Genomic DNA, 24384 nt, shown 5'->3' with positions numbered 1-24384 from the left:
AATTGCTTTCAAAAGCTTAAATATAATTTGTCTCCCTTCCACCGTGTCAGTCTCCTCTTTAGTGACCTCTCCTCGTCCTAGCCCTTGTATTCCTGCAACCTCTTTCCTCTTCATACTTCCTGCATGAACACAGGACACTCTACTGTCTCCTTTCCTTCACACTGAATGCCCAATAACAGCTATCTTGTCATCTAGTCTTGACATCCACCACGTATACGTCCATGATAGATGTGTAGTTTATATATAATATTGGTTGTTGGGTTTATTCTGTGGCCTTATTTAGAAGGGCTCAACTGTGGGGGTTGTTAATGGGACAGAGACTTCCAAAATAAGTGCGACATATTTTGCTATGTTTCTTGTTTCCAATTGGGAACATATTAAAAATAAAGGTATATTTTGTAAAAGTATGCGCTGTATAAGTATTGTGGGGTTTCCTCATGTTGAAATAGCGTATTGAAAACCCCTCTGTATTGGTACGGTCCAAAGGCTATAAATACTCTCTCAGTCCGGTGCACAGTGTTCAGCTTCGGTTGCTAAGGAACCACTGAATGCAGGTAATACATCAGGACAGCTGTAGCATGCTAGCTTTCAAACAGACTGCGTAGCCAAGCTAATGCTACAACTGATTCAGCTACAACTGATTTTATTATAAATGTATCAACGTCCCTTTTCAAATTTGAGTCTAACGAATCACGGGTACATCTGGGCACAATGACAAGCCGTTAACCGGTACCGTTAGCAGACTGACTAATGTCAGGATGTTATCCTATCAGCTAGCTAGCTAACAACACCGGCTAATAACCAAGTGCTCCACGGGCTGCATCGTGTTGCAGAGCGAGCTCACTATAACGTTAGACTTTGCTCACCATACTATACTTCATTTAGCCCAATTGTATTTATTTATAAGTGCTACATTATCAATGACAAACAGTTGTCGTGCTGCTAATGTTTCGGACAACGTGGCGTTCATTTCTTCTTGTCAAACATTGTTTTTTGTAGCCTTAAACTTATTTGTTAGGCCAGAACTACTTAACGCTAATAATCCTCACTAACGCTAGTATGAATTAATAGTGTTTGTGCTATTTGTGTCTCGCTCGTCGTTTTAAGACTGTCACATAATTCATTCACAGTAACGTTTACGTTTGTAATGTCGGACAACATGGTAAAGTTATGTTAAAGTTGTACATCAGGTGGTGGTTGACAGCACTGCTCTTGGCTGTTTTTGGATCAAACGGAGTCTGTAGGTTGCAGCGCTTTTAACAGTGGCTGCTGCTACATGATGAGGTGAAGTAGCGTGTCTTCTGGCATGTGGAACTAGGCTAGCAATGTAGCACCATGTTTGCCACAGGGTGGAAGGCCCTGGCCACATCTGACTGACTAAAGCCAGTGTTAAAGCCTTTTCAATGAGGACTGTTACGTGGCATCAAACGTTGGAATTCAGATTAAAGAAATTAAGCTTAAAATGATCGTTATGTTTCTTGTCTGGTTTGGATGTCAGCATTACATGTGCTCTGGATTTGGGGTGATCTGCACTGTTAGACTGCAGTGCAAAAGTCCCCCAAATCACATGCTACGTTTCAATGCTGTGGCTAGAGTTCATAAATAGTCTTTTAGTTGTAGTTTCAGTTTGAGATATGTTTTTTTGTGCAGTGCAAAGGTTTGCTGGGATGGGCCACTGTGGGTTAATCTTCAGAGATGTTTGTGCATTGAGTAACCGTTGGATCTTAACGGCTAACTCTGCCATTTGCATGCAAAGTAAATAAGAGGAACATGCATGCAGGTTGTCCTGTGGCCCTCTGCTCTACGTCACACATGTTGGCTTTTCCCTGGTAATATAAGCCCTTGAGGCCAGGTCACTGTTCTTTTGTCCCCCTTGCAAAGACACTATGGCATGCTTCCAACCCCTATCCCCATTCATTTTTCACACACTTCCCCCATCTTTTCCCTTTTCCTTTTCGTCTCTCCCTCCCCCTTCCATTCACTTCACAACTTCAACTCTTGACATTTTGTTGGACCCAACTGACTATGATTGTGATGGCATTCTCCCAAAGGTTTTCAATTTGGACATACTCTGCGGTTTTCTTTGAGTTTTTATTAGTCCATGTTTGTAGTACCAATAATAAATGGTCCAGTTCACTGTGCCTGATGGAATGTGAAGTGCTTCTTTGTTCTGGCTCTCCTCATGCCCATGTGTTCCCCTTCGGCCTTTGTGAACATGAACTTCTGCCTTTCATGTGTGAATGGGGCAGCATGTAGAGCCTAGCCTGGGTCATGTATAGTAATGTGGTACTTGGAAACACTTTTTTTCCCAGGCATTCTGTTCTTCTGGAGGCTTTTCTCCACTAAAACATGTTGGCGGAAAGGAAATTAGCAGATTTTACACTCCTATCCAAGGACTGATGGATCTGTCTAGAAACGTATAAGCTACTGTTCAATTACATTTATTTCAATGAAGTGGTTTCTCTGCAAAATGTGGGACCCGTGTCCGGTAATCATTGACATTGTTTCATAAGAATCCCTTTTCTTCTGTCCCTGTAGGTGGCTTAAACATGACGGTGGCATAGTGAGGAAAGCTGGTCAGTCTGGCTGGTTGAGGTGTGGAGGGGACACCACAAACCACGCCAGGATTCTGACTAACACACTTTCCACTGCCCTCAGTAAATCTCCTCCTCATCTCCATGTCAGTCGGTGGATAGTTGCTACAAATATGGTGACGCTCATCACAGAGCAGCTCCGTAAGCAGAGTTTGGAAGAGCCTTATTACAAGGCGTTATCGTTCAATGTTAATGTGGTAAGTAGGATGCTAAATCTTGTCCTTTTTTAAAAGGTTTCTTTTTTTTTTTTTTTTTCGGATCACTTAGTCTTATATTTAAGTTTATTGTATATCTGTTTCAGTCATTACCTGCAGTTGGGTCCAGTCCCACGGTCTCATGGAGTGCTTGTAGATCATCACAAGGCAAGTTCATTGAATGTAGTGCAGTGTTTGTAACCTCTCGATGGGGAAATCTGCCTGCCTAGTCTCATGTCTGTCTTTTGGCATTTTCAGAGATCAGCTCAGCTACACACCCATTATCCAAAGCCAACCTTCTGGGTGATTCCTGTGGACTAGACTCCCTATGGTCTCCTTCCCGCTCTGGAGAACCCCTCCAGAGACCAGAGGTTTCTTTTACAAACCAGGTTTTCCAAAGCTCACCTCCTCCACCACCTCCAAAACGCCACTGCCGGTCCCTCTCTGTTCCAGAGGACCTGTCTCGGTGTCGCTCCACCTGGCATCCTAGTGCATCCAAGGTTTGGACCCCAGTCAGACGTGGCTGCCAAAGTGGAGGAGCATCTAGTTCCAGCTCTGGAGCCAGCTCTTTGCCACTTTGTGGTCCCAGTTCCTCTATCACCTCCTCCCTACACTCATCTTCTAGCCCTACCTTCTTTAGCTTAGCACTGTCCTCTGACTCGCCGATACCCTGGAGCTTCTCCTGGGACCCCTGTGACAAACTGAAAGGAGCCTGTTCTGCCTCCTTTGCTACTCCTTCCTCCTGCTCCTCCTCACCAGCCCCCCTTGTTTCCCACTCAGTTCTGCAGCGCCGCTTCTCCCTCTCCCCCGTGCACATTCAGGATGCCTCCATGGTGCTCCTGCACCCCCAGCCCTTCCCCGCTTCTGCTTTGACATATTGCTGTCCTGGCATAGAGCACCCAGCCCTGTCTTCATCTCCCACTTCAGCCTGCAGCACGCCATCCTCCTCTAGGCGCGACCTGCACCCAGCGCTGCCGCGCTGCCACTCGCAGCCCTGCGACATGCGCAAACCACGCTTGAAGAGGCGCCATGACCCAGATGTTCTGCCCTGCCCCAGGCCAGGCCTCGACTTCAGCAAGATGACACAGGTAAGCAAGAAAGCCCAATGTGCTGTGGGTAGATTCTGTCAATCTCCGCCTATTGATGGTAACAGTATGTAATCAGAGGGCCTGGCTTCACTGCCCTCTGGCTCTTGGAGGGCCATAGTCGACCCATGGGAGTACCCAAATCCCCAGCAACTCGGGACGCTAAGCCCCCAACTATTCAGCTGGTGAATAGTTGGGGGTTATCTTATGGATGATTAGTGAAGAAGTATGGCCCCAGGTCTGTTTCCACAAACCTGTCCCAGTCACATCAGTGCACTCAGGATTGGGTTCCGGGCTGTGTTTTTGTGTCTTAAGCTGCATTTTCCTGATCTCCATTGGCTGTGATGCACTCTTCTGAAAACGGTCCCAGACAGAGTTTGACCCGTTAATAATTTGATTTGTGTCACAGGTTTCCTTATTAGCAACTGCCTAGGAAAGCGAAACTAACTTGCCACATTTGTTGAACACGTGTTCAAAATGGCTGTCAAGGCCAATCCTTAAATTCAGGCCTTTTCTGACAATTTGGGAGCTTTTTAAAGAGACAGTTCACCCTAAAATCAAGAAGAAAGTGTGCATCTACCCATGAAGCTTGTGACTGTGCACGATAAGCCTCTTGTCCATGAGTAGATGACACTTTCTTCTGTGCGGTGATACAGTTATAGTTCGGTAGGAAGAAAATAGTTCCTAAATTAAACTAGTTACAAAAAGGTCTGTGGATTATCTTGAGTATCCAAGTCATGATTTCTGGAAAGTATTTTTGTTTAGCACTTTGAGCTCCACTAGCAGAGTGCCATTTAGTTCAATTGTTATCAAGGGAAGGCAAACGTCTACAGCAGAAGTCTCACTCTGCAATGCACAACAAATCTAGATTGAATAATAATAATACAGTTAAGAGGAAAAATATGTATTTTGGGGTGAAATGTCTCTATAAAGTACATTTCTAGCTAATATGTCACCAAAAGGAACCATCCAGTACAGAATTAAAATTAGGTAGCTAGAAAGTTAAAGTATGTGAGCTTGCTGACACTCCTGGTGCTTGTCTACACATTCTGATCTATGAATGTCAAATGGGTAAATCTGTTTCATATTAATGGCTTTAAATGCTATTTATATAACTTAAGTGTCTGTAGTTTCTAGAGTTGATGTGATTTAGGAAGATACTTTGCTCGTGTCAGCCAAGACCATTAACTCAATCAGTTAATCTTTACTTAACCAAACAAACGGGTGCTACCATCCATGCAGACTTCCTGGCATTGCCATTGATGTAATCACTGCACCATCTGTATTTTATTACCTTTTGGGTGTGGATCCTGGAGATGTATGAAGCCGATGACTTGTCTGTATTAATGAGAATTAGACTGGTCCACAAGTGTTTTTCCACATGTTAACTGCTAGACTTGTGACGTGATGTTCATGCCTCCTTCTCTTCTCCTGTGTAGATTGGTAATCACGAGAGTCCACTGTGTGGTACAGGCGGCTGCATAGCTCCAGGGTCTTTGCAGGCAGAGCAGCGTTCTGCGTTCTCCCCTGCCGAGTTCCCGGGACGAGCCAGCATTGGGCCACTAAGCGAAAGTGAAGAAGAGGACGACAAGGAGGAGGAAGACAAAAGGACTGCAATAGATGGAGGGCAAAAGATGTCTTTTGAAAGAGACTGTACAGAACTGGACTTGAACCTTATAGAAGAGAACTGACCACTCCTCGACGCTAGTGTGATGACTGCATTCATAACTATGTTAAGCACACCTGTAGGCTTTGTCCACTAGCAGAGTCCTTGGGAACCTGCTGCCCTCCTAAGGCACGTTCATAATCAAGAACCAAGCAATTAGAAGCTAATCAAATTTACAATGTTATCATTGTAACGCTTACTTCATTATTCAACATTTCACAAAAAATTCAACCCTCTATAGGGAAATGTGCATGAGCAAATAAGCTAGTTTTCTTGCACACAGAATTTTGGCAAAAATACTTTACGTTAACTATTGGTATCTTCCTTTCCTTACTACAACTCATCATCAAAGAACTCTGTATACTGGAGCAATCAGAATGTGCTTAATATTTCCTCACATGTGATTTGAATACACATTAAAAGCCAATAGATGAGAGGTAAACGTTCCTCAGTGCGCCATCAGATACAGGCATAGTATTTTTGAGAAGCCCAAACATAAGAATACAGATCTGTACGTTAATGCTCTCCTGTATGTTAAGTGGGATACATTCCAGGATTTCACTGCTGTTCCTGAAATCCGTCAGACGTTGTCGTAGATTTGTTTTCCTCTTGTGAGTAACTACGTCAAAGGGAAAATGTTTGTTGTAGTGAAAACGCAGCGCTCCCTTTTGTTCATATATATTTTCTCAATTGCTTGAACATACACAGACCTCTTGAAGAATAATAATACTGCTGATGATAATATAAGCTGACCATGCCTTAAGCTTCAAACAGAGTTCTTGGTCCTCTGGTCTTCTTTTCACAGCCAGACGTTTTTTGCAATCTCCATTTGCGCTGATTCAGACGTTTTTTTGAACAGGTGGCACATGCACTATAACAGTCAATTGAATAGCGGAGTCGATGCTGCAGCTGGACTTTATAGGGCACAATGTAATGTACTTCAGTGGTTGGAGTGAGTACACGCGTTGAGCCAGAGTGTATGACAAAGGCGGTGCTGATGCAGATGTTTTGGTGGCCTTTCAGAAATGATTTTTAATGTATTTTCAGCTGGAAATACTACTGTTGCACAATTTATGTACAAATAAAATTTAATAGAGAATTTTTTTTTTTTCAAAAAGTGTATTGTCTTCCATTTACTAATAACTTATCCTGCTTCCAGTTGAATGACAGAACAGGGGCCAATACATTAGAACATTATTGTGACCCCTAGTGGCTGACTTTAGTACAATCCTGTGCATAGAAATACATTAAGTTCATTCTGACTTTTACTAACTACATTTGCTCTTTAGTGGACCACAAAGTTTTCACAAAAAAACTAAATATAACTCTCTTCAACGGAGTAACAATAACGTCTCTTTTCGAGGCGGATACATGGCTGGATCTCTGAAAACATTAATCGGCAGATAAAGTTAAAGTATACCAAACATGTTATTTTAAAGTTTCATAATTTTACAAGGAGGCACGTTGCACTGAAAAGTTTCGCATGTGTGAGATTGAGATTGTCGTTCCGCCGTGGACAGTGAGGGCGCTCCTTGCAGTCCACCGGTGCTTTTTTTTTTCACAGGCTGTCTGACCCCCCCACCAACAGGCCACTTCCTCTTTTGTCTAATTTCATGGCGATCGGGAGAGAGGGAACGCCACCGACGCACGCACACTGCCTCAGCACTCTTGAAAGAGTTTATCCGGGGTAAATAACTGACATTATTATTGCAAGATTCGGTCACCGGGTTTTCAAAGTAGTTTTCCTTGAATTCAGTTATGTGGACGAGTCACATTTCCCTGTAGAGTTGATGAACTGTGTAGCTTGTGGGTCAGATATTTCACATTGTAGCGCCACTCGCTGATAACAAATCGGACTGAACGGGCTCCCCCCGCCGTTTGCACCTCACACTCAGCGGCACGCTAGTTAACGGCGCAGGCTAGCTAACGTTAGCAATGCTGCAAACGCCTGATAAATGTAGCTATGGGTTTTTATTTATTGGCACACTTAACAAGTTTGTTGGCAGCTAAATAACACACAAAATGCTGCGTATCTTCGGGAGTTAGCAGGGAATTGTAGTTTCCATTAAATGGAGCTACTTAAAGTCCTCGAATGTTTGTGTTTGGGTTAACGCTAGCTAGCCAGCATCGGCTAGCTAGCTCTCGTGCTATGTATTTAGTTAGCATTAGCGATTCAGAGTTAATTCAAGTTGATACCTCAGAACGAACATGTTGATTGTGATAGACTAGCCACACAGTATGAGCCGAGTAACTTTTGTATTTGAAGGAACGTTTACATATTATTCACCATTCAGTACCAGTAACGGTTAGCTAGCGGTTAGCTAGTTAACGGTAACTTGGCTGCTAACGAGAGGCTCACTCAACGCTACATGTTCACTACTAACGTTAAGTTGTCGTTACATTCACCACTCGTAACAGCGTTTTATTTAACTGGTAACTTGGCGGTGTTGTTTAACTGGGCATCGTGTGAGAGAGTGGCGGTGTTATTGTAAAATAAAGTTGACCACAAAGTTGTAGTCCATGACCGACAGTAACAGGTTATATGTAGAAACATGGTACAGTATGAAAGTAAAGTCAAAGAGTATTAGTCCTTACGAGCCGGTCCTGGATTAGTTATGAGTACACATTACCGTTAATACAACACATAATACTGGTTACATTTTATTGACTTCTCTGTTTGAATCCTGCAACATGGGGTTGTTGTTTTAGCTCTAAACAAGACACCTGTAGTGAGACTACATTGTCATAATCTAAAATCAATGTGTCTTTTCATTGTTTACAGTGTAAACGAAGTTGTCAATCTGACCGGCACTGTTCTCCAGGTGAGTGAGTGTTTGTTTACAGTCACTGTACAAATAGCCCACTATAATCAATTTATTGTTTTCATTTTTAGAGGATTCTTCACGTTCATAGGTATGATGTCCATGTTTTAATAGTTAGACATTAATATACATTTTTCATACCAGGAAAATGTAGTCACTTTTTAATAAACACAATTCAATGTACCTTTTTTTTTTAAACAGTTTTGATCATGTGGAAATAGAAACAAGTGAATTATGATTATTGTTTTCTTTACCATCTGTGTTTTTTTTATTATTTGTGTGCAGGTGAAGCTAAGTGGACGACATTAAAAGGCCTCCATAGGACTTGGCTCTGCTCTACTCTGTCCCCGGTTCAGACTGCGCGGTCTATGGCTCTGATGGACAAACACAAACAAGTCAAGCGGCAGAGACTTGACCGCATTTGTGAGGGTGAGATTTATACTCGTAAACAAAGTCAAAGTAAGAACTTGCATGCCTTACGTATATTTTGTTATTTAAATATAAAGAATTTCAATAAAAAGTTATGCTATGAAAGCCATCATACCCATATAGTCAGACAGTTGAGCCTTATATTTATGATTAATAAAGATGAAAATGTGTAAGGTGGTAAAACACAACATTGTACCTGCAGCTGTGTTAAATATGTAGGCAGACCATAGTGAGGGCAGATTTAAACTAGAAAACGTTGAAATGTGTTTTTATTTTTTCATTTTTTGAAACTAGATGCTGACAGTTCCAGATTATTTTTGTATAATTCTGCTATACAATGGTTCCTTTTAATATATTATCCTGCCGCTCTTTTGAATATTCTGGTGTTGATGTAATTATTTCTTTTGTTTTACGCGGGTCAAAGGCTGTTGGTTGGCCCGAGTGTTGTGAACTGACTGGTTGAATTGCTGACCCTGATTACGGAGCAATGGAAGGGACTGATGGGGGGGCGGGGAGATGAATGTTTTTTATTTAAGTTAAAAAAAGAATAATTATGTCAATGTACTTCCGGGTCACTTTGCCCTCTGCCCCGCACTTGCAGCTAAGAGACTATTGCACCGTTTCGCTCTCTTCTTCTTCGGGTTGACTGGAAGTCCTTTTTTTTTTCCAGAACACAAAATATTGCGCCTTTTTTCACCCATGTCCATTCACAGGACTCCGTACATTTGAGGGTGAAGCAGGTCGCTGTTTGTCAATTTCTTTTATTAAATTGGTACGCGAGGAACGTGCAGATGGAGGTGATGCACTGTATTTCACATTGAAGATGACAGAACATAAGTAAACTTTGTGTTGCTACACATTCATGGGTGGTACAGTGCAGATTTCCAGAAGAGACTGTTGTGGATGGCGGAGATCAGACATAATGGTGTGCTAAAATGGAGGGAACAGTCTGGGTGAGTCTCTGGAGACGGGTGAGAGGGAGAGGACAAGGTGAAGGGTCGTGGCCGCAACTACAGGGAAACGGTCCAGCTGTCTCTTTAAAAAACGACAACGGCCCAAACTGCCCTCGGCCTCAGCCCCGGCTATGCTAATGAGGTTAGTGCTGGTTGGCTGGCCCTCAATGAAGCTGCCCGCTGATTGGAGGCTGTGCGTGGGGGAGGGGCTGGGCGTGGATGACAGCTGGGATCCAGCCAGCCAAGAGCAGGCTGACAGAGAGAGAGGGAGAAAAAAAAGAGCGATAGAGGGAGAGCAAGGGGAGAGAGAGAGAGAGGAAGACAGGCTCACAGACTTCATAATGCAAGGTTAGGCCTGGTGCTCATGTGTTTTCTATTTTGGCATGTGTTTTTTGAAATGTGTGACGTGTGGGGGTAGAGATCTAAGGTTCGGGTGTGGAGCAGCTATGCGTGTGTGCAGTTTCCCTTTTATGTTCAGCACGTATTGGTTTTGTCGCAGCCGTCAAGAAGGAACTGAATACCCGAGTGTGTGTGTGTGTGTGTATAGCTGCGTCTGGGTGGAGTACCGCTGCTTGCTGCATTATCATCGTTTGCTGCCCCTCCCCCCCTCACCTCTTACTCCTCCAACTGCGGCCAGAGGGAGAGAGAAGAGGAGGAGGGATTGAGGGGAAAGAAAGGGAGAGGGAGGGAGAATGAATGAATCACTGAATGAATTGTATTGTGTGTGCGGCCATGCTTGCGCTTAGTAGGCCTCGGGTATGCCAGTGTCCTATACTCAAATTACTCTTTGTGTAGGCCTACTTGTATATTTCCACAACTACTTTTTCAGTGGGGTCTTTGTGATGAACCCCTTTGGATTCTTCGACACAGTAAGCGTCTCTTTGTGCGTTCAGCGTGTAGCAGTAGGCCTGTTAGCATTCTTGAGCCATCTGCAATAACTGTGAATCACACTGCTAAACGGAGTGCAGTAGAGAAGTACATTGTTGTACATATTTATAACCGTACCAGGCTATGTGTGTTTTTTCTGTGGTGTGCTTTTCGTGCATGCATTGGGAAATGCTCAGACGTCAGAGGAAGTGTTCACAAATATTTGTTTTCCACCCTCGGCTACCGGCTCCCTTACCTCGTCTGCTGTCTCACCATTACCTCCTGCCCCCTGTCCAAGAAAATGTTCCCGCTAGACACACTCCCCCACCCTGGGACACACACACACACACACACACACACACACACACACACACACACACACACACACACACACACACACACACACACACACACACACACACACACACACACACACACACACACACACACACACACACACACACACACACACACACACACACACACACACGCACACCTGTCACACAGCAGGGGCAAGATAGTGTGTACTGGTGCATGTGTGGGGTCAGTCCAAGCCAAGAACTGCAGAGAGAGAGAGAGAGAGAGGTGTAGAAAGCATTTGCAGATACAACTGTATCAATTTCCCCTCCATTTAATACCGATGCATTGGCAGAGATGTGGCATTGATTTGTGTTTGACATGCAACATTTCCTTTGTTGGCATAATGGTGAGTGACCATGGTGCACATGGGCCAAACATGCAGATGTTTGCCAGTGAGGTCTGTGTCTGAAGAACCAGACAAATCAGAAGAGGGACTCTTGCAGACAGGAGAATTTAGGTCATGACTCAGACCCCCTCATGAACCCCCACCGCCTCCTCTCCGAGACCCCGCAGTTTTCTCTGCCCCTCCCCCCTCCCCCCCAGCCGCCACACTCCATCACCTCTCCCCTTCTCCCCCCACCCCCTCTCTCTGCGTGTGCACTTCTAATACAGTGGCAGGTCAGGTTCCCAGACTTCTGCATCATAAACCAAAATGTAACTTCACCCTTATGAGGGGTCTAAAGAATCTTAAGTAGAACAGAGAGGGATCGATGGAAGCCCGATGGTGTATCCTGGTTCCAAGCATGACGAAACGGAGCTGGAGTACAACACCAAATAGACCAGGATGCTGGACACTCTCCATGCCCCGCACAGATTTAGTAACACATCACGTTTCTAACCATAGAAAACTCTCACATCCTCGTAGTGCCCTGAGGGTGTTGGTGACATTGGGGGGGAGAGAGTCATAAAAGTCTTGAGTTATCGTCTGAGTGTGGCAGTTACTCCTGTTAACTTTAGCCATGTGTGCAGGGGGATTTAGTTTGAGTGTACGATGGCTTGCATCATCTTGGGAAGTCCAGACGTGGGAAATGCAGACTGTTGAGTCATTAATCTCGAGCTCAACCTCGCTGGTTCTGAAACGCAAGTGGTTGGTAGCTGTGTACGTCAAGGGGCATCAGCAGTGAGTAGTAGTGTAACCGTACGCATCCCCCACACGGTGGGGTTTGCGGTTGTGCCATATTGTACATCACATTGTAAAACAAAGTTTTACTGTTGATCGTTATCGGCTCATATTCAGCAAACGCGTGCCATCGGGAGATCGGCATTGATGCTTTCTAGTCGCCCATCCCTGACAACGCTGCATTGTGAACAGCAGATCCATGTTGAGATCAGCAGGAGAGCTAGTTCACGTTAGCACCGAAGCTAACAGCTAACATATGGAGGTTCCATTGAGATACGTTATCATGGGTTCATGAGAACGTATCTCATTATCATGAACCCATCATGAAAATAGTATTGGGGCGAAGGAAAATGACAACGTATCATATCACGGACCCGATCCGTGATATGATCAGAACTGTGAGTTTTGTGATTCGTTGTCTCCTCAGCAGTACGTTTTAGATGAAAACATGTTCGTTGGCCTTTGGTGTTAGCATTTTTTTTGGTTCCAGATTTGTAATGGTTATTGAATTTTAAACTTCTTGCTAATGTGCAGCAACTAACATTACTTTCTTCCTGCTGGACTCAGGTATCCGACCCCCCATCCTGAACGGGCCAATGCACCCGCGGCCCCTGGTTGCCCTGCTGGACGGGCGCGACTGCACTGTGGAAATGCCCATCCTCAAAGATGTGGCCACAGTGGCCTTCTGCGATGCCCAGTCCACACAAGAGATTCACGAGAAGGTAGAAAACGCACAGACACACACACACACATTTCCATACTGCAACCCGAATCCATGAGGCCAGACCACTTCAATCCTATAGTATGAAAGTAACTAAGATCTGCACTGCTGCCTTTTCTATTCTATCAAGCAGAACTGTCTCCACCACACCGTTTACAGTTGTTGAAGTGGTGTAATATGGAAGTTTTAAGTGGAGTTGAATGTGGTTGAAATGATTTCTGATGCGTTTGTCTTCTGTAGGTGCTAAATGAGGCCGTTGCTGCCCTGCTCTACCACACCATCACTCTGTCCAGAGATGACCTGGAAAAGTTTAAAGGCCTTCGTGTCATTGTCAGGATTGGCTCGGGCTTCGACAACGTCGACATCAAAGCAGCTGCCGAGCTAGGTTAGCGGGTGGAACTTTCAACATATTTCCCCCGAGACACAGACTCAACCGTGAGCTTCTGCGTAGGCTAACGCACAGAGGGACTAATGTTTCTTTCCTACTCTCAGGCATTGCAGTCTGTAACGTGCCAGCATCGTCTGTGGAGGAGACAGCCGACACTTCGCTATGTCTGATCCTCAACCTGTACAGGCGAGTCACCTGGATGCACCAGGCCCTCCGGGAGGGAACCCGGGCCTCCAGTGTGGAGCAGATCAGGGAGGTAGCTGGTGGAGCTGCTCGTATCCGGGGGGAGACGTTGGGCATCATCGGTCTCGGTGAGTGGAGAGTGTGGACGTGGGCATCTAGATTTATTAGGAGGCACCAGAGCCAGGTCTTACATTAACATTTCCTCAAATCAGAGGAAGACCTGTTTTGAATTTATGTTTTAAAATAAAAGGCTGATTTTTTCTTATTTGCAGCTGTTGATAACCTTCCCATTTCTCTTCGTCTTGCAGGACGTGTCGGCCAAGCCGTGGCTCTGCGGGCTAAGGCCTTTGGATTCGGCGTGATCTTCTATGACCCGTACCTGCCTGATGGCGTGGAGCGCTCACTGGGCCTGCAGCGCATGGCCACTCTGCAGGACCTGCTCATCCACTCTGACTGCGTATCCCTGCACTGCAGCCTCAACGAGCACAACCACCACCTCATTAACGACTTCACCATCAAACAGGTGTGTGAATGCCCAAACACAAGTTTTGTCTCATGTTCCAGTATTTACAAAAGGCAGCGTTTAATCAATGACTTGTGAGCTGGATGGAAATACTGTAAATACCTTAAAACATGTGTTTACATCAATGGTTTTGAGATTTAATAAGATATTGTTTATGAAATCTGTTTTGGTTTTTATTATTCTGCTTTTTAGGACATTTTTGCACTCTGTCTTGTCTTATTTTTGCTCTTGCTATATGTGAGAATTAGCTGTAGAAGTTCTAGAGGAAATGCTATGAATGATGTGTCTGCATCAGCTACGTAAACTGCTGCTTCAGCAGAATGACCGTATCCTAATATAATCCTGCCCTTTTGTTTAGCAGCGTAACAGATAAAGAAATTTGTTCTGCGGCCTGTCAAGTCTAATATTCAGAACCCTGAACCATCTATCTATTATCATCCAGACCACTTTGTGGATGCTCTGCAAATAAAAGGAGAAAGCTCAGACATTACCAGCAAGGATTGGCGATCTGTTTTTATATGCTGCTTAAAATCCTGCTCCCCATACTTTAAGCGTGCTGTTATTGATTCTGTGATACAGATGCGTCAGGGAGCCTTCCTGGTGAACACGTCAAGAGGCGGTCTTGTTGACGAGAAAGCACTGGCTCAGGCCCTGAAAGAGGGCCGGATACGAGGGGCTGCCCTGGACGTCCATGAGACGGAACCTTTCAGGTGACGATGACACTCGACACCCGACAGCTGCGTCCGATACACGACCTCATCGCTCGTCTCCGTAACGACCTTTCCCTTTCTTCACAGTTTTTCAACAGGCCCTCTGAAGGACGCCCCCAATTTAATCTGTACCCCGCACACATCCTGGTACAGTGAGCAGGCCTCCGTGGAGGCTCGCGAGGAGGCAGCCAGGGAGGTTCGCCGCGCCATCACCGGTAAGTTCTCCCTGAACAGGATCCAGCCTGTCGTTTCACCTAAATGCATCGATATAGATACATCATAGATACAGTAGACGGGAACTACACAAATCCAGCGTTTTCATTCTGTGGACACTGGGTGTACAACATAACGGGGGATTTACAGAAAGGAAAGCATGTATAGAGTTGTTTTTAAACAATGATGGATGACCCGTTACCCGCCTTGATTACATTAAATGAGTATTTTATAATAGGGCTCTACCAAACAGTCAGAAGACTCAAAGCTTTATTCATGTTGACCTTCGAATGCGGCGCAGCTTCAGATTTCTTTCTTATTCTTTGTTTATGAGAGATGAACAGATTTATATTTTGCACAGTTGCAGATAACGATTAGGCTACACTAATGTCATTAGTGTTATACTGTTTGTAGATTTTCTTATTGAATCAACTTTCCTTTATGGGCAGCAAGCGGGAGAGCAAACAGTGATTTGACCGCCGTTTTTGAAAGTCTAGACGACAAAGGATATGGATTGATGCAGAGTATTTTGATTTATAATAAATCTTGTTTTTTTTAACTTTACAACGCTCTGGAGTCATTGGCAATATTTGGATCACACAGTCAATCCTACGCAGCCACCGCTGGAATTTAATATAGTGCTATTCACTACTGAATACACACTTTGTACGCGGTACCTGTAAGTTATGATCATGTGCCGATGCAGAGTAAATATCAAGGAGAAACAGTTAATCGTGTAGCTTAATCTTTATCAGCTACTGCAGAAATACTGGGTTCAAACAGAATAAACAAAAAAGGTGCGCAGTATTCAAGTGTCGATTTAGAACTTGAAAGTCAACATTATGACTGTAGCTTCAAACTATTCGGTAGAATGTATGCAAAGTTGAATATTCAGCCTAAACCGGTGAAACAGAGTTGGCCTGGGAATTCAGATTTGGGTAAAGCCCTGAAACTGATCAGGTGGACAAAAACGGACCAGAAACCCTCTCTGAGTAACGGTCTGTTTCTCCAACTCAAGGACGAATCCCCGACAGTCTGAAGAACTGCGTTAATAAGGAGTATCTGATGGCAGCCTCTCAGTGGCCCAGCATGGAGGCCGCCACCGTTCACCCAGAACTTAATGGAGCCACTTACAGGTGAGAGGAGTGGGTGTGGAAGGTGAGAATGGACGGGGGCTGGGGGGGAGGGGGGGAGTTACACATTTTACGACGAGCAGCTATCATGATTTATGTTCCTTCATCTGTGTTTCAGATTCCCTCCAGGTCTGATCAACGTTGCAGCAGTAGGGGGTCTCCCGGTGGCTGTTGCAGGGGTTGAAAGCCTCGTTTCAGGAACCCTGTCACACGGCATCACCCCCGTCTCCCACCCCCCTCACGCCCCTTCCCCTAATAAGGCCGAAGCCGACAGAGACATCCCCTCTGACCAATAGCCCCCCCTGCTGCCACCAGCACATTCCGTCGCCTCTGGAAACCCCCCCCAGCATCAGACACACAGCCCGCCCCTCCAGTACATCGGCAGCGCCAGTTTGACCTGATGTGGATCTACACAGTCTTGTTCCTCAGATCACATAACCAGCCCAGGAGTGACCTATCCACAGCTAGCCCCATCCCACCCACACCCTCAGAACACACACACACACACACCCCTCCATCATCTCACCCACCCACCCTACCTGCCCTCCCCCTCCCCCTTCCCCCTTCACTCCCCCACAATGTCAGCAATAACTGTGTTCTCAAGGATTCAATGATTGGATTGGTTTATATCCTTAGTTGGCTGTTGTTTTAATGGAAAGTTGCCCTGTTGTGGTTCTAGGTGTTAATGTTTGTTTGTTTGTAAAAAAAAAAAAAATATATAGCATTTCTGACATGAGGCTTTACAGTCTGCTGCCTCCTGCAGTCCTCCTCTGACCGACTAGTCGAGGCACAGAGGCAGAAAGGTTGAAGCCCCCCCTTTGTACATTAATGGCTCATGTTACTGCTCTCTTCTTCTTCTTCTTTTCTTTTTTTTTTTCTCCTCCCTCCACCTTTCTTGTGATGGGGGAACATGTGTACTAGAGTAAAGCAGACAGAATCACCATCCGAACATCCTGTCCTCCCCGCCAGGCGTCGAGCGGCCCCTCAGCCCTGTTTGGCCCTTAGCTCCCCTTGGCACTGTCGTCCGCTGACTCAGCAGAGGGGTGTGTCATGCAGTCAGTGTGGAGCTCTATCGGACTGTACCGTTTTTTTTCTATCTGCTCAGCTCATACTACCGATAGTGATACCCCAAACATCCTTCGTGACCTTTTTACCGGTGTGAGACTTTCATCTCATGCTGGAAGTGCTGTGTGTGTGAAGGTCTTCACACATTCTGCCCACAAAGAATCGAACGCTGCAGCCTTTTCTGGTTGGAGAAACGAGAGCATGCCAGCGGCCTCGCCAGCAGAGGGCGCTGGCCCACTGCTCAGGGTGGTGTTGCTGAGCGTTAGCGGTTAGCTGTAGTGATGAAGAACAGGATCTCACACTGCCAACATTCACAACACCGGATGGGTGACCAGGGATCGACTACCGCCTTATTGTTTTTATAAGATCTCACAGCATCCCACCACCACCACCACCACCCTGCATCCACCCACCCTCCACTCCTCTCACACCGTCATGGCCCGCCCGACACACCTGCTCGTCAACCAGTATGCATCCACCGATTCCTTTAAGCGCGAGGGGACAGCAGAGTTTAGTTTCCCTGTAGGAGCAAGGCGACAGTGTTCTTGCATGCTGGCTTTGTTAATGACAGTGGTATGTATGTGTGTGTGTGTGTGTGTGTGTGTGTGTGTGTGTGTGTGTGGGGACATGAGTGTGTGTGTGTGTGTCTGTTCCCTCACCCTGTTATGATAACAAGCTATTGTCTTTCCAAAGGAATAGTCCCTAGGAGTAACTCTTTAACGCTGGTGTCAAGGGAACACCTTTCTAGTACCTCAGTAACAGATATTGAATGTACCGTGCATACCCTTTTATTTTTATGTACAGATTTTCTAGATACTTCTTTACTATTCTTTACCAGAAGGGTTGTGAAATTGTAGCAGTAATGATACAATAAAAGAAAAGCATTGCCCCATGAAATGAATTGACAAAAATCCTTTTCGGTTCGCTCTCGGTCACTGAATACTCAGGCTTTGAAACCAATGCGTATCTCTTTGATTTCTTCATTGTGGACATTTCAGCACAAGGCTTTCCCGTTCTCAGACTTCAGACTGTAGTGGATGTGTTTTGACCTCCATCTTACTGGCTATTGAAAAAGAAGGAAAAAACTAACGGCGGTTGTCGTGGTCTGCTAAGTTTTCTGTTTTTTTTTTTTTTACTAGAACAGTAGTAGATGCAGTTTTGTTTTTCTCCCGCCTCCATTGTCAGGCTGCTCTATCTATAGTGCATGTGAGGTAATTCTTTAGGGGAAATACTATTGGCTTAAAGAATTTGTGTCATCTTGCTGTTTCCCTCCGCTCCTCGGCCTTCTTTCCCCCTCAAGAGTGTTTTTTCGACACGAGTTGCCATTTTTGTCGTGGTCCGTTTCCAGTGATGTACAGTTTCCCCTCAGAGTCTATGAGAGACACGGAGCATGTCTGTGTCCTGAGATGCTCGGCTCCTCTGTCATGTGATGAGTATATATTTTTAAAAATAACCCCCATAGTTCGGAATATGAGCATAATAGTAATCTTAAATTTTGCTGTTGATGATGATGATTATATATATATTTTTCGGTTCAGCAGTGCACTGTTATGAAAAGCATTCTGTTTTATTGTAGGATTTCATTTTTATGGATATGCTGTCTGTGTTCTACATGTTGTACTGAAACATTTCGGAGAAAAAACAAGAGATCCCTCTACTGGTGATTTTCTTTTATTATTATTATTATTATTATTTGTCTTATCCCAACTGTGTTTTCCAGCTGATATCCTCTGGGCCTTACTTATTCTGTCCCTGTAAAAAATAGCTGTTATAGAAAGTCGCCATGGAACCACTCACTGCCTTAATACAGTTGACCACAGTAGGTGAAGTCAGGAGACACATCCAGTCGAAAAGAACGGGCCACAATCAGGGCTGCTCCGCAGAACGCTCCTCACACCCCGACAGGTCTAAATCTGCAGCACGTTGCATTTCTTTTGTCACTGATGAACCGCATTTAAGCCTCGTTTTGGGCTCAAACACAAACATTCAGTGTGATGTCTTACTGCGCATTGATAAGATGTTAGGTTTCTTCTTTTTTCAAGTCAGCCCGGCACCGTGTTTGTGCGCCGGCTAACATAAGCACAGTGTGTCTGCTCACAAAGCCACAGCTGATATTTCACTCATGGGTGTGAGAATGCCCCCCACCCCTCCCACCCACTACTACCACTCTGGGGCTCTTAAAGCATCTTTTCACTGTGCTGCCAGAGCCCCAGTGGGGCGGGGGAGGGGGAGGGCATAGCGGACACTGGTGTGGTCTGTCAAAAAAAATAAAAATTACGATGAGAATCGGTCACTTTTTCTCTCTCAGGGTTCAAATGCACACATATCCTCCAGCGGTCGCCCTCTGTCTCATGTCCCTTGTACCAAGTTTTCTGCCCCCAGAATGGAGAACAGCCTCCTGCGTTTTTAGAAGCCGCTCTCTCCTCGTTCCCCCTTTTGTGCACAGGTCTGAACTTATTGTTTTCTGTTTTGCTTTCTATTGGCACTGACATCTAACCATCTAACAAGGAATGAATGAATGAATGTTTGGAAGTGACTGTGTAATGTTAAAATTGGGAAATGTATTTTTACAACATGTGAACATTTTTTTCCACTCACTCTCTGTGTGAATTGATTTTTTTTTTTTTTTCTTTCACCAGACTGCAAAAAAAAAAAAAAAAAAAAAAAAAGGTTCTCCTGTAACTAGGCTCTTAAGCTTTATTTTTGTTTTGTTTACTTTTTTATTAGAAACAATCATGTTTGTGATGGTAACTTCCGATGGTAAACTCCACACCGTATTTTAATAAAATCTTAAAAATTAAACATTTGCTCTTGTGGTTACCTTTCAAAGTAACAGAATTTCTCCACTGGTCCATAAAATGCTGTCGTGTACTGAACCCTTCACTCTGCCTTCTGTTTATTTCGTTAGAAGGATCTGTGCTTGACTATAGTGGTCAATAACATGGTGACAATTGATGCCAGCTGCCAGTATGTCGTCCCACTGATTACACTCCGAGATTTTGCCGTAAACAAAATTGTTTACTGCCCCAGTTGGTCAGCTCTTTTATATGGCAACGAGGGGCTGTGCAGTGCCTGAAAGGCCACAGCTTCACAAGGGGGCAGACTAGGTGGGGCGTACGGGGAAAAAAAGGGGGCTTCTATGTAGACCCACGGGGCAGAGGAGGGCGGGGGATTACCACTCCTAAAATTGCTACCACATGTGCATAACCAGGAGCCTACTCTTAAAATGGAGTGATGGTGCTACTCAAGGCTGACGTCCACTCACTGGAGGCACCTTCAGGAGCCCGCTGGCTAAAGGCTGGCACCCCGGTTTGGTTGTGGTTGTTGACTCCATGATGTTTTAGTTTTCATCATCCAACCAATAATTATTTGCTTTTTGCTTTGACAGATTCTGTCACAAACGGTAAAAGAGTTCAGCGTTGCATTCCTTCAGACTCATGACAGACCGTTAAACAAACCAATCGTAAGCAAAGCAGCAGAACCAGAGATGCGAAAGCAGGCGGCACCTACATTACCCACAATGCAACTCCACCACCTGCAGTTCTGTCAGAGATTTGGGCGTGTTATGCTAGTGCTATGTGGCTAATGTGAGCACAGATGAGCAGCGGGCTAGAGAGGTCTGGAAAGCTCACTTCTTTCAAACTCCAAACACTCAAACGTGTAGTCTTCATCCCAACCAACCCTGACTCAAGTGACATCACATGAGGACCTCTCTCAGGCCTTTGCATAGCAGCCTCTGAAACCACAAACGATTTTGTCCACTAGCGGTAGTATTCCCCCTGACCTGTAAACAGACTTTGATATGTAATATGTGTTCCCCTGTCAAGTAGGTAAATAACTGGTTACTTCTTGAATCCGAGAGTTCTATTTTAGATGATCTACTCGGTGATCACCCCCTCTACTCATGCCTCACAAGAGACGCGTGAACAGTTTTTAAACTTTTTTACAAATGGAGTCAAGGACATTAGGCAACAAATAACCCCCAAAAGCTTTAGAGAAAGTGGTTTCCACCCAGCTTTTAGCTTTTATGTGTCTTAATACCGTCTGACAAGTTCCAGTCAGGTTTTAGAGCTTTAACTCTTACCTTAGTGCTTTCTGTTGTTGTTATTATTGCCTTGCTTTTTCTGCTTTGTCTGTCGAAGCACTTTGTAAAATCTGTTTTTAAAGGTGCTATATAAATAGTTATTATTCTTTGTTAAGGACAGTCTATATATGTTGAGGGTAAGGTAATCTCCTGTGAACAATGTCAGGTTATTTATGTGCTTTTTATACAGTCCGCTGTCTACAGCCATGCTTACTGGTAAATGCTAATGTTAGCGTGCTGATGTTTAGCAGGTTTAATGGTAACCACATTCACCATTTTAGTTTAGCATGTCGGTATACATTTGCTAAATAGCACAAACAAAGTACAGCTGAGGCCGCAGGAGAATGTCTGTAGACATTTAGTGGACAAAACTCAGACCTGATGATGGTGCTGCTTGACCAAAAGAGAAGTTTTGTAACAGTATATATATATATATATATATATATATATATATATGTATATATGTGCATATTACATAACATATGTATGCAAGTAGCTGAAGGAGGCCCAGGGTGCAAGCAGTATTTTAACCGACCTGAATCCCTCAGACTTCAAACACACTCATTGCTTTCCAAGTCCTACTTGAGATTGTGCAACAACGTGTAGCATCCACCTCACCCAGCATCATACATTACCCCTGTCAGCCCCCATGCTGTGCAGCCAGATTTTCTTTATTTGTTTGTTCAAGAGGAGGATAAGGAGGAGGGAAGCTTGAAAGCCTCCGATTACGTCAGGTTCTGGGAACACACCGGTAAAAGCCAGTCAAATGGGAGTACTGGTTTCAGTAACGTCAGTAAACTGCCCCGTAAGATGGGTCATCCTGCTGAGGTAACTCGCATTGGTTTGGGTGAGTGGGTCATTAAAAAAAAGAAGAAAACAACTTAAAGTGGGTCAAAGGTCATGGAAGATAATTTAACCGAGGTCAAAAGATGAGAACGTCAACAAAGTCAAATTGTTTTGAACCTTGCTGTGGAGAAAGAGGAGCAGACTGACAGTGAAGGATGTGTGTGTGTGTGTGTGTGTGTGTGTGTGTGTGTGTGGGAGAGAAAGTTAGTGCGTATGCATGCTTGTGCACACATGTCTGTGTGATGGATTAGTCTCAAGACAGACCGTTCCACCAACTCCAAAGCAGAGTAGTTAAATATTTGGTTGTTTTTGGAATAATACAATATTATTCCAGCCACTGAATGATTCAGATGTTGCGTCACCGTCAGACTGCCCCAGCTTTGGTTTCCTTTTTAAGAGATACTGCAGTGCATTTTTATTTGACCAGAACTCATCATTTACTGAATTACAATAAAAGTCAAGGTTATCTTCTGCATTTCCTTATTGTCATCTAATCCCATCAAGCCTTTAAAAGAAATATATTAATAGTATTGACTGTGTAGCCAAAACCTAATATAGCTTATTCCACTACAGAACTACACTGTTGTCCAACAACTATTAAAAACCCATCAGTGAGCACATGCACTGGGAGACTTGTTCTTTTATTATAATGAATGCTTACATTGTAGTATATTTTTAGTCAATCCCACATACTGTGTACTGTCCTGGAGCTGTAAACACTCCAGGACACCAAATGTGTCTCTATCCACTGCTGAAAATAGTCCCCAATGCCAAGCTAGTGGCCATGAATGGTGGCCATTTTGGTTTAGTCATCCAGACTTTTCATCTCGTGCCGTCATCAGGTCAAAATTAAAATGTGTACAATAATTAGTTTAGGACCAAATACTTGTAAAACTAAGCCTCAGCTGTGCTTTGGTTTATTGCACTCCATCGGCAGTCACCACTGATAATGGGACATTGTCGTCGCAGAAGCGCACGCCTGCCCTCCTTTCCTCTCCCCGGTTAACACCATTAGCTCTGTCAGCACTGTTTAGGCTGTTTCCGCCACTAGCTGCTATCCGGCCTCCTCCATGTTAAGAGCTGTGTGCAGTCAATCTCTGAATCATAGATATGCTCTGAATGTTCTAAGGAGCTCCTTTGAGATTTGAAAATGTAATTTGAATACAAACGAGCTGTGAGCTTAGTGCAACAGACACGGTAGAGGCGTCTCAAGGCTAGTGAGAGATGGACTAACACATTGTTGGTCTTGTTGACGGTAATAAAACCATTAAATACATCAACCATAACCAAGAGTGTTATCAAAATGTTCGTATTCATTTTCCCGTACTCTTCTTCCATAATATGTGCTACGGCACAGCGACGGGTGACCAGGAAGGTTATTCTAGCAATAATTACCCACTTGCTGATTACACAGCCAAAGAAATTAATAATTTGACACAAAATAGTGTTAAAAAAAAAAATGTAATTGATGTAAAAATGTTTTTATTGCTTCTGCTAAAAAAATTGGTTACAGAGATCCGAACTGCTTCCAAAGACACAACAGGCTGTAATTGACCAATCAATATTGAGTAGTCAACAAAGCCGTCTAATAAGGGAACACAATGCTCAGTCAATATTATCCGTCTGTTCGTAATGCTTCTCTTTCCTGGTGTCTGTCTGTCTGAGGGGTCTGGAGGGTTTGCGGCGGTGAAGCTGCGACGCTGCAGTTCGCATGGCTCCGGCCCAGCGCTCTGTGATTAGCTCAAGGTTTTCCTCTCGTTGCTTCACTCACTTGGCTCAAGTGACGTTGACGTGAGCACGTGGTTGACAGGAAGAAAACGTTCAGCTATCTCGGAGATTTGCGTCAGTCTGGCAATCTGAAGCCATTCTGCTGCTGTATCTGGTTTCCTAATGTGTGTGTGTGTGTGTGTGTGTGCTGAAGAGTCTAGTTTAACTGTAAACTGTGTGTGTTCTGGTAATTACAGTTATCAATTCCTTCACAGGTTGGCAGGGACAAGAGTGGGACTAACTGTCCGTTGGTGTATGCCAGTTCAGACTTTTAGCGGTTTGGTTTATGCGGCTTGCCTTCATACAAACGCACACCTGTGCGTCAATGATGTTTCACATTAATGAGTCAATCTGGATGCTGAGCTCACGGCCGTTAATCAGAGGGCAGCAGCAGGGAAGTCTGAGTTTTTCCAATAACCTACTTTCCAGACAGACGGACAGAGAGGCAGATAGATGAGAGGACTGAGTAACTGTTTTGGAGACAAAGAGGTAGGAAAGAAATGGAGAGGAACGAATTGGTGTAATTGTTTATCTGATTGTTTATGACTGCAGGACACAAAGTCCAAATTGTTACCTGATCCACGACTAACCTCTTTCTCCGCTTCCTCTGTCAGCTTCTTTTCGTCTCCCCTCATTTCTGGAAGGCTCACACGAGAGCCAT

The 24384-nt window shown here is 44.4% G+C and overlaps 2 protein-coding genes across 2 annotated transcripts; both read left to right on the top strand.

The window, feature by feature from the left end:
* Nucleotides 1–549: 549 nt before the first annotated feature.
* LOC306701664 (protein FAM53C-like) lies at nucleotides 550–6599 on the top strand. The gene is made up of 5 exons (XM_079167038.1): nucleotides 550–554; nucleotides 2539–2791; nucleotides 2896–2956; nucleotides 3047–3876; nucleotides 5313–6599. The coding sequence occupies exons 2-5, from the start codon at nucleotides 2708–2710 to the stop codon at nucleotides 5562–5564; spliced, it is 1227 nt and encodes a 408-aa protein (XP_079023164.1). The 5' UTR covers nucleotides 550–554; nucleotides 2539–2707; the 3' UTR covers nucleotides 5565–6599.
* A 549-nt stretch (nucleotides 6600–7148) lies between these two features.
* On the top strand, nucleotides 7149–19822 carry ctbp1l (C-terminal binding protein 1-like). The gene is made up of 11 exons (XM_079167579.1): nucleotides 7149–7226; nucleotides 8322–8361; nucleotides 8647–8790; nucleotides 12658–12812; nucleotides 13052–13196; nucleotides 13304–13510; nucleotides 13691–13905; nucleotides 14485–14615; nucleotides 14703–14830; nucleotides 15847–15964; nucleotides 16080–19822. The coding sequence occupies exons 3-11, from the start codon at nucleotides 8730–8732 to the stop codon at nucleotides 16255–16257; spliced, it is 1338 nt and encodes a 445-aa protein (XP_079023705.1). The 5' UTR covers nucleotides 7149–7226; nucleotides 8322–8361; nucleotides 8647–8729; the 3' UTR covers nucleotides 16258–19822.
* Nucleotides 19823–24384: the final 4562 nt, after the last annotated feature.

This window comes from Pholis gunnellus (genome assembly GCF_910591455.1).
Source record: "Pholis gunnellus genome assembly, chromosome: 10".
Classification (NCBI taxonomy): Eukaryota; Metazoa; Chordata; class Actinopteri; order Perciformes; family Pholidae; genus Pholis; species Pholis gunnellus.
The sequence above is the reverse complement of the archived record's forward strand: the minus strand, read 5'-3'. Positions and strand labels throughout refer to the sequence as shown.

Excerpts from the sequence above, each read along its gene's own strand:
- ctbp1l (XM_079167579.1), top strand. The coding sequence starts at position 8,730 with ATGGCTCTGATGGACAAACACAAACAAGTCAAGCGGCAGAGACTTGAC. Across the intron at positions 13,906-14,484 it reads ACGACTTCACCATCAAACAG|ATGCGTCAGGGAGCCTTCCT; the intron begins GTGTGTGAATGC and ends TCTGTGATACAG. Across the intron at positions 14,831-15,846 it reads GGTTCGCCGCGCCATCACCG|GACGAATCCCCGACAGTCTG; the intron begins GTAAGTTCTCCC and ends CTCCAACTCAAG.
- LOC306701664 (XM_079167038.1), top strand. The coding sequence starts at position 2,708 with ATGGTGACGCTCATCACAGAGCAGCTCCGTAAGCAGAGTTTGGAAGAG. Across the intron at positions 2,792-2,895 it reads TATCGTTCAATGTTAATGTG|TCATTACCTGCAGTTGGGTC; the intron begins GTAAGTAGGATG and ends TATCTGTTTCAG. Across the intron at positions 2,957-3,046 it reads TGCTTGTAGATCATCACAAG|AGATCAGCTCAGCTACACAC; the intron begins GCAAGTTCATTG and ends TGGCATTTTCAG.